Here is a 12,194-nt window from a genome sequence, read left to right on the forward strand (position 1 = left end):
CAATTTGTTGAGTGTTAATGCACTTTAGTTGCATGAGATACAATTCAGTGAGCTCTCTAGGGTGCTGTTGCAGTAAAACATGACTTTGGAGAGCTGATCAGCAAATCCTCTGTCCCTTGATTAACCTTCACTTAAAACCCCAACTCCTGGATTTAGTGTCTTCTTGATATCCAAAAAAGGTATTGTACAGGGTGTTTTCAAGGTTCTTTTTGGGAAAAAAAAAGTGGAGTTGGGGACTCTACATATGGGAAATCTAGACAGTCCCATGTATTGGTCAGTTAGTAGGTAAGAACATACCTTGTCCCTCAACTTTTAGTTAGTGTGGCTCTGTTTATTTCTGATACCAATTTATCTCCCTGCTGTCAAGGCATGGTTCCTGCTTAGCATGTTCTTAGGAAAAGTAGAGACTGTCTTGCAACTATCATCTATATATCGTGAAGATAGCGAAGATGTAAAAAGTGTGATGAACGCACATGCAAATCACAGTGGGCTCCTCTTTTAAATATTAATACCTCTTGTCACCACATGGTAAGGTGAAAGTTAAGATCATGTTTTTTTCTTTGTTTGGCTTTTTAATGTGACAGCACAAGGACACTGAGCTATTCTAGTCTATTCCTAATAAGAAAGAAAAATGCATTCTAATGAGGAAGAGGAAATTGTTGATTTTATGTGCGTGCATTCCTGAATTACCTGCTCCTTCATGCATTGGTGGTGCAGCTTATGGATATGAAGAGCTGTTGCTAATTATCATTTCAAAAGCCTGGCTCTAATAAGACCAGACACAGTGTCTGATCCTCGCAGGCTCTCTGTGGTGCTAACATTTTGGAGGATGTGAAATTTGATGAATGTTTACAGCTAAAGGTCACCTTTCCTCACACCTACATCAGTCAGGCAGTCACTGGGGCTTAGCTCTTATGCTCCCATGTTGAGTTAATGAGGACTCAAGGACCTGCGAGCAGCTACAAGATAAAAAGCTTGGACTTTGAGGAGAGTCAACAAAAATGTTTCAGATAAACCTGAGATGGTCTTGATATATGTATAGAATAGCGAACGATCACATGCTGAGGACTTTTGAATATACAGAGAGAGCTGCAGAAAGGAATTGAGTGACTACTTTTTCTCCTTTTGTTGAAAGAGACAGTCTTTGGGTCATAGGTCATGATCTCTGTCATCATCCAAGCCCCCAAGTTATTACAGCTCTGAGAATAAGCTAGTCAGATTCTAGACTGCGGGAGTGTCCTGCTTGTCACTGAGGGAATAAATGGTGTGGCAGTTTCAGGGCTCCATACTGCATGAGGACAAGCTTTCTGACAGTCTGAGAGCACAAGGTCTCTACTCTAGAGCATCAGTCCCCTGGGTCTGTCACCACAAAACTTCCCTCTTCTCGTAGCAACAGTTCCTGTTAAGAGAGGTGCCCCCAACTGTGTACTTGTACCACACCAGGCAGAGCATTCAGGATGTCCACCTTGTCCAGGGGCAGCAGAACAGCACTCATCAAAAGCCTTAAAAGTGGGCAATGACCAAGATTCTTTTTCTATGAATGTATTCGAAGGACATATCAAAGATAATGTTACAGTGTCTTTAAAACTGGAAGCAACTTAAAGGTCCAATGACAAGGATTTGGGATAAAGTGTATTCATGTATGGAATGTTACACAACCATTAAATGGTGACTTTTATGCTATGCATCTTTTACACAAAAAAAGTGTTCACAAATATTTTAAGTGAAAATTATCAGTTGCAAAACAGGGTATAGTAGCTTCTCACTTTTGTATGTGAAAATGCATCCTAAAATGGTAACAGTTGCGATTTCAACATAGAAGCAAAGAACATAAGTGAATTTTTTATTCTTCTCTTTCCTTTCTATATTTTCTAATTTTTCTCTTAAGTACATTTCTTTTACATAAACTGTGGGGGGAATGAATAAGCTGCCTAGATAAATAGAAGGAGAGTACTCTCCTCCTTGATTCCTTTTTATGACTTTTTAGTTGAGTTTCATTTCATTCTGCTTATTAAGTAGAAACGTAACTCCTGCAGAAGGAAATATTTGCAAATATGTTAAAATATAGAGCCCAAATTCCACCAGTATAGATGTCTAATCAGCTTACAGTGCTAAGGTGTTGAACAATTAAGACAATAGAAACATATCCATATTGTTTAACACTTGATAGTTTTCCCTATGAGATTTTTCAGAATGCAATGCAAAAATAATAAGGAAGGTGGAACTGCTCTGCAGGTGATAATCCAAACTTTTAGAAAATAGAGACCGGAGTAAAGCTCTTGGATGATGGGGCCATGGAATGAGTGGTTCTTGATGAAAGCCCTGAATTAGCACAGTGTCTTCATGTGTAAACTATCACCAAATTGCCAGGTAAAAGTCTAGTTATTTTGACACTTTACTATAGGGTATAATTTGTAGAAGTTGGTTATTAATATATTTAAATATAGCATTGGGTCTCTGGTCAGCAGAGATTTAGCTGAGCAGCTACTATATGCCAAGGACCAGGGTAGATGTACAAAAGGCAAAATGGACTCCTGTCCTCAAAGTACAGATCATGTTTACTTGATTTAACAGCAAAGCACCCGAAATCCATCGTGGAGGTAGTGGGTGAAGGGTTTCTATGGCCTAAGAGGTTCCTCTGGACATCTGTCCACTCTACCTGGTTCCCTCAGATTAGTCAGAACACAGAGTGGGTGCATCTCCTCACAAATAAAGTACCTAAGTGTGTTCTGCTTGGAGGAAGCTTCTGTTTCTCATAAAGTGTTAGCACATTGCACAGTTCCAGTCAGGGAGCTATCCAATATCCTTCTCTCAAAGTGTGTTAAGTAAAATGTAGGCAGTCACATAGACCTAGTCTCAACTGATATCTATGTGAAATGCTTTCACATACATTTTTTTGTGCCAAAAATGTAGAGAATTTTTCACACAGTATGTTCTAACATGCTATTAAATATATCACATGTTCTGAGAGTGATCTCAAGAACCAGACTGCCCTGCTTCAATTCCTGGTCTCCCACTTGCTCTATGTGCTTTTTGTTTAATTCTCTGTGCTTCCTTTCAACCACCTCTACAAGGGAAGTGATGATAATTACTTGTCTCTTTGTAGTGTTTGCAAAGAGTGAATGAGAATGTGTGTCAAACCTTCTCAGAACAGTGACTGACCCCTAGTAAATTCCCCATAAATATAAGCTCTATATTAGGAGTCATGCTGGTGGCTGTAGTGAAATAAAATTTTAAATGTGAGAATTCTAACTCCTTTAAATTTAAAAATTTATAGCCGTGAAACGCACAAAATTGCAGTGTTTTACATTGCTGAAGGTCAAGAAGACAAATGTTCAATCCTCTCCAATGAAAGAGGAAGCCAAGCATATGAAGACTTTGTTGCCGGACTTGGATGGGAGGTAATTCATTTCATTTGGGAGCTGTTTATTGACCAGCACTATTTAAGGATGTGTGTAAACTGGACATCGATTATACAAGGTTTTACATTCAAATCTAGTACAGGTAGTGTTATGGAGTTGATGAATGTATTGAATTTGACATCTTCTGTTAGTTGCTTTTCATGTACTTCATACATGAACTTTTATTTCCCTTAGCTTTTCCTTTAATGTTATTTCATCTGCTTTTTATCCAAACTGAATAGTCAAATCGGCTCACCCAGCCATAGACAGTTTGTGGGAAGAGAAGATAAGTATAGGCAGAGAAGCATTGGCTTCAGCTACAGTATGGAGATTGGAGAAGAAATCAGTGACTTGGTGGGTGAAAAATATGAAGAAAGAGCTGGATGAAGTCAAAAATTGGCATGAAAATAGAATAGAGTAGCCATGAAGGTTTAGCAGCCAATCTCTTTCCCTAAGAGAGATCCCAGGATGACTGATATTGAAAGAATTTGCTTTTTCTCTGCTAAATGATACTCTGACAGACAGACTTATACATTTATACACAAGCGTGCCCGCACACACACACCCATCTGTCTCTTGGAACATAAATCTAAAGGAGAATATATTTCCAGAATCTAAAAGAACTCAGAGTAGTCATAATGGAAATCAGCATATCTGAAATAGTTTTCTTACTTTTCCTTACTTTTGTTTTGGTTTCTTGGTTATCTGTGCTGTGAGAAACTCTCTGGGTGCATAAATGTTAGCAAGGAAAATAATATGAAGATGGGGACAGGAGAAGCCTACATCAAGGTCAAGACCATGTACTTTATAAAATGGCAAGTAGATTTTAGTCTAAAAGTGTTACTGTACTCCAATAAATTGTCCTTCTTACTAATAAAGTGACTTCTTATTTACTGTAGAATATACTTAATCATTTTAACTGATGTACTTTTTAAACCACACATTCTTAACTGGAATTTTAAGAAAAGACTAGAACATTAGTGTACATATTGATTGTATTTGGCACAGAAGAGATTCTTCTTTTGCTTTTTTTTCAATTGTGTTACAATAGGTGCTTTACTGAAAGAATACCAATTCATGAAAAGTTAAATTAAGAAAAAAGTGGGGGGGGGGGGTCCTAGGCATTGACTAAGAAGTGAGCATTTACATCATAGCTTGAAAAAGAGTGATTAAAAAAAAAAAAAGAATGATAACTCCCAGACTTGTAGTGGTGTAAATCAGAACAACCCCTTTGAAAGATAGGTTAGCAGTGGCTGTTAAATTTTAAAACATCGGTACCCTTTGATACAACATCCTACCAAAACATTCCTTTGAATGTTCCTTGTGATTTGAGCACACCAGCACTGTTTGAGGAAGCAGAAAATCCCATAAATCCATCAATAGGGAGACTGTGTGTGTGTGTGTGTGTGTGTGTGTGTGTGTGTGTGTGTACATAAATACATATAAATATACATACACACACATGTATACATATGTTCGTGTGTATAGGATGGAAAAAAGCTAGAGAAATATGCACCAAATTTGTGATGGTGCCTTTCTTAGATTGATAGGATTTTGGAGCTCTTTCATTGTGAGTGTTTCTTTCATGTTTTGATTTTGTCTAATTTAGTATTACATTTGTTTGTTATCAGAAAGCTATAAAAATGAAAATAATTAGATTTCTTTAAAACAAAGGACATTCTTGCTTGGTGAATGAGGACAATTTAGGGTTGACCCTCACTCTTTCCTCTTTGTTACCTGCATCAGGTGGATCTCTCAACCCACTGTGGGTTCATGGGCGGACTTCAACGCAATGGCAGCACAGGGCAGACTGCTCCTTACTATGCTACCTCGACTGTGGAAGTGATTTTCCATGTTTCTACTCGGATGCCATCAGACTCAGATGATTCACTCACCAAAAAGGTAAGAAGCCTCTTTGAGGACCATTCTTAGCCACCGTGGTTTGTAGGTGAGGCTCTCCTAGTCCAAATCAAAGGCCTTGGCATAACATGCACCAAGACTGATTTCCTCTGGATGCAATTTCAGTGTTTATCTTCTCAAGCTACAGTTGTAATTAATCTGAAATATCTAGCTTGGCACAAACTAGACAAAGAAATAAATGAAAAGCAATCAGTCATTTGAGTCTTAGATCCTAAGATTAAGATTTAGGAAAAGGAAGGGTCTTAAATGTTAATTTTGGATCTTCCCTCACCTGACTGTTAACTGACAGAAAATAACATTGTTGACCTCTCAGGGTTAGCAAAGGTCATAAGATGCAAGGACCCTGTACTGATGGATTGCTGAGAAAGCAGGCACCTCCCAGGCTTGCTGGGGGCAAGTGGGCAATATCTGTGAAAATGACAAGCGCAAGTGCTCCTGCCTAGGGTCCCACCTTTGGCACTGACCTTGTTTCTCTTCCAACTTGGGCCCTGGAGGCAGTTTTCTCTAGAATTCAAAGGGAACCTCCTTCACTTCTGAGGAACTCCCCAGGGGAACATGGCCCTGAACTTTCTAACCTGCAAGATGTTCACCTCAGGCGACCCTCTATTAGAGGTGAGGAGCACCTTAACAGAAGAGGAATCTTAGTCTGGGAAGGAAGCCTGGAAATCTGACCCACTTCTCTGAGTTTCCAGATGAAAGGAACGACTGCAGCTAGCCTGCTAGTGGGTGGCCGAGCAAGCCTGGAATCCCTACCTCACACCCACTCTCTTCCTACAAGGATGCAAGAAAAACTGCAGACCTGAGTGGGTGGGAAAACAGCTCATTCAAAAGCTAAGGTTGCCATTGGAGGATCTAGTGTGGTGGTTATAGCCAGGGTCTGGAGACAGGCAGACCTGGGTTCAACTGTTACTAGCCCATGCTTCAGTTTCCCATCTACTAAACGAAATTAAAATCAGCCTATGTCCCAGGGTTGTTGTGAAGTAAATGGATAATGCCCATGAAACTGCTTAGCATGGTGCCTGGTGTAAGATCTCTAATATCAGCCCTCGTCATTGCCCACTGGTCTAATTGAATCTTATTTCTCCTACCCCATTAAGAGGTGACTGATATTGGCCAGTGGGCCCCACTGTTACCACCTCCTCTCTTTTCTCTGCAGTTTTGCCTTTTCATCACTGTAGCCCCAGACATCTAGACCACCTATATCGTGGGCAGTGGTGTTCGTAAGACCTTAGAACTTGGGTCACGGCACAATCACAGACAACTTTCACGGTGACTAAGTGCCTGGGATGTGCAGAGAGCACGATGGCTGTGTGCTGCCTCTCTCAGCCACAGAGGAGCTGCCTCCCCGTCTTAGGTTTTGATGGCCATCCCGGTGGCGACATTCTTATTGAAGGGAAGACCTGGCTCTGTTTCAGATTACCAAGACCTTAGGCAAGCCTTCCACATTCTTTTTATTTGCAGTACCTTGTAAATTGCTGCTAATCTGCAAATATGTTGCCATATTCTATGACTTTTTTATGACTGAGAACTATTTTGTTAATATGTTTATTTTTAAAATATCTTTAAAAATTATTTCCTAGGTAGGATTCTTTTATTTTTTTTCCCTCTTCCTTTTTCTTTCTTTCTTTTTTTTTCTTTTGTGAAAAGACGTCATGTTTTCTTGATAAAACGCCTTGCTATAAATAATGTTGCAAGGCTTGGCCTGGTTGAAAGATTCCCTACTGTAATAATCAAAATTCAGCTGATACCTTTTGCAGCTCTGAGATTTAGCATCATTAGTGACAAACTCTCTTTATCAGGATGTCTCACAGCCAGACTAAAAATCAGTCACAGTAACAGCAGCCCACAGTTCCTTGTCTTATTCTAACTAAATTGTCCCTAACAGCTTAAAAATGAGCTGCAAAATTCTAAAGTGATTCATGCTCTCTTCTGCCCCTGTCATGGGGGCACTTTTTCAATTCCGCAATCCGGTTGCAACCCCATATTGAACTCTTGATCCTTCACTGCAGAAATTTGTTAGCTCTAGCTAGATTAGATTTTTCACAGCTAATCTAACTGCTGTAGGGGTTTGCAGAGTGGGGACAGAGCTGTGCTATTGGATTTGTCCAATTCATTTGACTCCAGGACTATAATTGCACTTATGTCTTACAAGGCTTTTATAGCCTCAGGCTGGCCAGCCACATAAAAAACAAATTGGCAGTGATACAGTACAAGTGAAAAGGGATGAAAGGCCCACATTATCAGTCTCCAGGCAGCACTGTTCTGGCAGGAAGTTTCTTGGTTAATTTACAAATAAAACTTAGATTTTAGGATGGGCACACTGTCAGCTGAACAATGGGGATGTCAGGCCTGACTGTTACTTAGTAAAAGTAGCAGCCGGGCCTACTGAGGAGCAGGAATTCTTCAATCAAACAGACGACTCCTTCTGGAGCCAGCTGGCGATGTAATGCAATTAGTCGGGAAAGGAGGTCAGCCTATTAGGTGTGTACCATGACCAGTGTCACCAGTGCGTGCCGCCTGGCAGCAGCAGGCAGAATGGCTCAGGCGAGGGACTTTGAAACTCTGTCAGGACGAGAAGTGGCAGGACATGGGGTTGATTTCTTAAGACTGAAGAAGCAAGCATTTGTTCTGAGCCTGTTAAGCATCCGTGCATTCTGGAGCCTGTTGTGCAATTGAAACTGTAGCTGGTGTGAATAACAGCTCCATCCCAGGACAAGACTCATCGGTCTTTCGCAGATCATACATGAGTCATACCAGCTTGACTTGCATGTATGCAACAAACTCACTGGTGGATTTCAGATGGGGGGGCCTCTACTCAGAATTCTCCAGAACTCACAAAATGACATCTCTGTAATGAAATCCCCTTTAAATTGAGCAACACGTTGAAGCTTCCAGAGTATTCCTTCCTCTTCTGACATGGTGGACATTTTGGCTGGGTTAGTTTTACTTGTTTCACCTGCTTATGTTCTGGTCTGAGGCGGAAGAGGGCATGTTTTTGCTCTCTGCTCCAGATCTACCAGTCAGTGGGTCCTGTGGCCTTAGCCCTTAGTTTTGTGAGTTAGCCAATTAAACTGTGACTTGTCCAGAGATCTGGAGCACATGACATTGAAAGCAGCTTTGAGATGATGAATATTGTATCATTACCACACAGAAATAGCTTTTCCTTAATTATAGAAATGCCACACTGGGAGGACGTGTCTGTCTGTGTGATACTATTCTCCCTTGCTATGGTTCTGAGAACAGTCCAAACAGAATTAGGAGAGACTTACGTGGATTATATAATTGAGGAACCTAATTGAGAAAAGGGAGAGTAACTGCAAAATTTCAGTAATCACTGTATTACCTCAGAGTTAATGCCTTGAGCAACTTATGCTTCTGGATTGAAAGGAGCCATCACAGGTTTTAGGGTGCTGGCGTTAGGTGATAGCCCCACATTTGGAAGGTGTGTAGTAGGTGTGTTGTTCCCATTGCGACTTTTGTGCCAGCATTATGTCAAGGGGCACAGCATGACCACCCGGCAGTTTGCCTCTCTTGACAGGGTGAGGGCAGTCCCACTGTCACAATTCTCTTCTGCTCGGCTAAATCCCCCCCCCACCACCAAGTCTCAATTTGATACAATTTCTATTTCCCTTTTTTTTAAATTTTTATTGTTATGTTAATCACCATACATTACATCATTAGTTTTTGATGTAGTGTTCCATGATTCATTGTTTGCGCATAACACCCAGTGCTCCACGCAGAACATGCCCTCTTTAATACCCATCACCAGACTAACCCATCCCCCCACCTCTTCCCTCTAGAACCCTCAGTTTGTTTCTCAGAGTCCATATTCTCTCATGGTTCGTCTCCCCCTCCGATTTACCCCCCTTCATTCTTCCCCTCCTGCTATCTTCTTCTTTTTTTTTTTAAACATATATTGTATTATTTGTTTCAGAGGTACAGATCCCTTGAAAACCTGCCTTTATTGTGTTTGTTGCTGGTAATGCTGACTACCATGTTTTCTCTCCAAAAAGATTGAATTTCAGGAGTGTGTTGTGAGAGCTTAGCATGTTTTATTAGAAAGGAAAGAGAAAAGAAAGAGAGGTGGAAATAGAGGAATAGAGGGAGACGTTCAGTGTTGCTATGAGAACTTGGTGTCTTTCTTTTTCTTTTAACTATTTATGGTGGTAATGGTTTGGCTACACCTTTTGCCTGCTACCCTTTTAGCCTTTATATGTGGGAGGGGAAGAAGAAGAAGAAAGATGTACTGGGTAATTTTACACTTAGAAAGTTGTAGACGCCATTAAATTGTTCTGGATCATCATGACTTGTGCTCAACACCCACAGTTGCATTTATCACAGCACCCAAGCTCAGACACAGTTGAATCGTGCGCCCCTCACCATAGGGGTTACCTGCAATCGCACCTGTACCTCACAGTAGTACAAAGATACTGGTGTAAGTCTTTTTAAAAAATTGACTTACACAGTCATTCCCAGAAGCATGAAAGAGTAAAGAATAGGAAAGCATTGCCACAAGCCAACTTCCTTTGTAACCTTGTAAATGGAAAAGAGGCCATTTTGGGGTCACCTCAGAGTTTTCTTTTGTGGTCAAATAGTCTGTAAAGAAAATTTTATTTATGCTAACGTGTTTTAAATACATGGTACTCCAGAGCATCCTTTTTTGTGTGTGTATTTTAATACAAAACTACATTACCTTTGACGTAACATTGCTATTTTATTAACAGTGCCTCTGAATTTAGTCATTTTTAGGGTTCATCTGTAAGCTAGGGAACAAGAAATACTTTTTTTTGGTGGTAGATAGCATTCTTCTTATGCAGCATGTGAGAGAACCAAACCTCAGACTTTCAGTAGGTGTCAAAGCGCCTTCACCAGTCAGCCTTTATGGTTGTAGGACTTCAATTTTGGCCAACACTTTAATCTTTAAAATCTAGTTTCTTTTAGTCACAGCCTCAGGCTTATCAGACAATTTCATGCGGGGCTTTCTCTGCCTGGGATGTGCAGTCGGTATGCAGGACCTTCATCAAGGGTGTTCTTGTGGCTGAAGAGCTCGGCCCAGGAAGTCTCAAAGAGTCCCTTCCTTGGAGGCATGCTAAGCCCTCCTCAGAGATGCCAGGGATCTCTGGCTTGTTTTTGGATTTTATGGCGTCTTTGTCTATAAAATGACAAAAACAGTGGGCTACACTATTTGAGCTGTGACAGCACAAATGGCTTTTGGTGTCGACTTCAATGGCCGTGAACAGTAGAAATGGCACTAAGTTAGAGGCCCCAGCCCAGGTTTCCAGGCCCGCTCTGCTCCTTGCTGTTTGCACACCTTGGTCAGGTGGTGCCTTTGTCTTCCTGAGCCCCATCTCCTCCCTGTCAGATAGCACAAAGATGATGTCATCTGCCTCAGAGAGTTAGTGGAAAGATTAAGCAAAACAATACATCTGAACATACTTTCTGGATAATAAGGCAATCTCTGAATGCTAGTTACTAGTGTTTTTATTAAATTTAAGTAATACTTATTAATTTCTTAAATGAAGGTAATTTTATATGAACTTTTTCTTAAAGCTTTATCACAAATCTAGTTTTTATACATTTGGTAACAATTGTGTTATAGTAGTATTTGGTCTCTTTTATTCATATTTTTTCTTAACCATTGAATTAAGAGTCTTATGAAGCTCTATTGTAATATGGAATAAAAGGCTCATGTCATTAATTGTTTGGAGACATGCTCAGCAATATAAAGCATAAGGATTTAATACCAGGAGTAAAATTCAATTTAAAAAAATCCTTGAAAAGGTCTCATCCCCTTCCAGCAATAATGTACCTGCCATGCTTATATGCATCATCTCAGTGCCACTTATTTCATAGAAAATAAGCAGTGTTTTCATGTGTTTGTGTTTTTTAAATCTTCATAGAAGACAGTGGTGTCATACCTTTTTTGAGTAGTGAAATATTTTTGCCTCTGAGTATTATAATTCAATTTGTAAGCCACGACCCCTCATAAACTGCTGTTATCACTCTGATTAATAAAGAGCCAATTGGCCATTGCAGCTCCGTCACTTGGGGAATGACGAGGTCCACATCGTCTGGTCTGAACACTCCAGGGACTACCGCAGGGGCATTATCCCGACCGCCTTCGGAGACGTTTCAATCATTATTTACCCAGTGAAGAATCACATGTTCTTTATCGCGATCACGAAGAAACCCGAGGTACGTTTTCACCACGTTATCAGTCTGACTGATATAGCATTTGCCACATGATTCACTGTTTTTGAAAAACAGTGGTATAAATATGTTAAGGAGGACTTTTTTCCAACTGGCTAATGTCTCACATATATCTGAATTACACATGCTATAGGGAAATTCAGTATGAATTGGGATTTTTCAGAGTATCTTTCCTCAGGAGCACAGAATTCTGTATTTTTATGTCTAGACTCTTTGGAAATTATTGTGTGAAGACATGAATGGTATTTTAAATGTTTTGAATTTAAAATTTTTTTAATTTTAAAAAACGATAATTTTAAATTTGGAACACATTAATAATAATTAGAGTTGAATGAACCCCCGTCACATCTAGCATTTTGTGGATGGCTGTGGGTATAGAATTCGACCTTGCGTGACAAACAGGCACTGCTCATCGAGCCTCTGACTGCTGCTAATGGGGGTCAATCCTGAAGGATTGCGAGCATGGCCGTGAAGAAGACTAGGCCTCTGTAGCACAGCCCGCCTATGTGATGATTTTTAGCAGCTGAAGCACCTTGCCACAGAATCAATGCAGCCACGTCAATTGGTATTGATCATGGGAATGGCTGGAACAATCCAATGGTTATGTGCCGTGTACTAAATTGGCTGCGGTTTCGATCCTTGCCATGCCTTTAGTGGTATTTT

The 12,194-nt window shown here is 40.3% G+C and overlaps 1 protein-coding gene across 7 annotated transcripts in view; it reads left to right on the plus strand.

Annotated features, from left to right (window-relative positions):
* RALGAPA2 (Ral GTPase activating protein catalytic subunit alpha 2) overlaps positions 1 to 12,194 on the plus strand; it is a 341,673-nt gene that overhangs the window by 229,634 nt on the left and 99,845 nt on the right. For 6 of the 7 annotated variants that reach the window (XM_027624203.2, XM_027624204.2, XM_027624200.2 and 3 more), the window contains 3 exons: positions 3,278 to 3,401; positions 5,148 to 5,303; positions 11,358 to 11,516. In XM_027624203.2, coding sequence (XP_027480004.1) covers positions 3,278 to 3,401; positions 5,148 to 5,303; positions 11,358 to 11,516 — 439 coding nt within the window. Of the gene's footprint in view, positions 1 to 3,277; positions 3,402 to 5,147; positions 5,304 to 11,338; positions 11,517 to 12,194 lie in introns of those variants that run through there. The other variant, XM_027624206.2, reaches the window with a different exon arrangement.

This window comes from Zalophus californianus, chromosome 8, assembly GCF_009762305.2.
Source record: "Zalophus californianus isolate mZalCal1 chromosome 8, mZalCal1.pri.v2, whole genome shotgun sequence".
Taxonomy (NCBI): Eukaryota; Metazoa; Chordata; class Mammalia; order Carnivora; family Otariidae; genus Zalophus; species Zalophus californianus.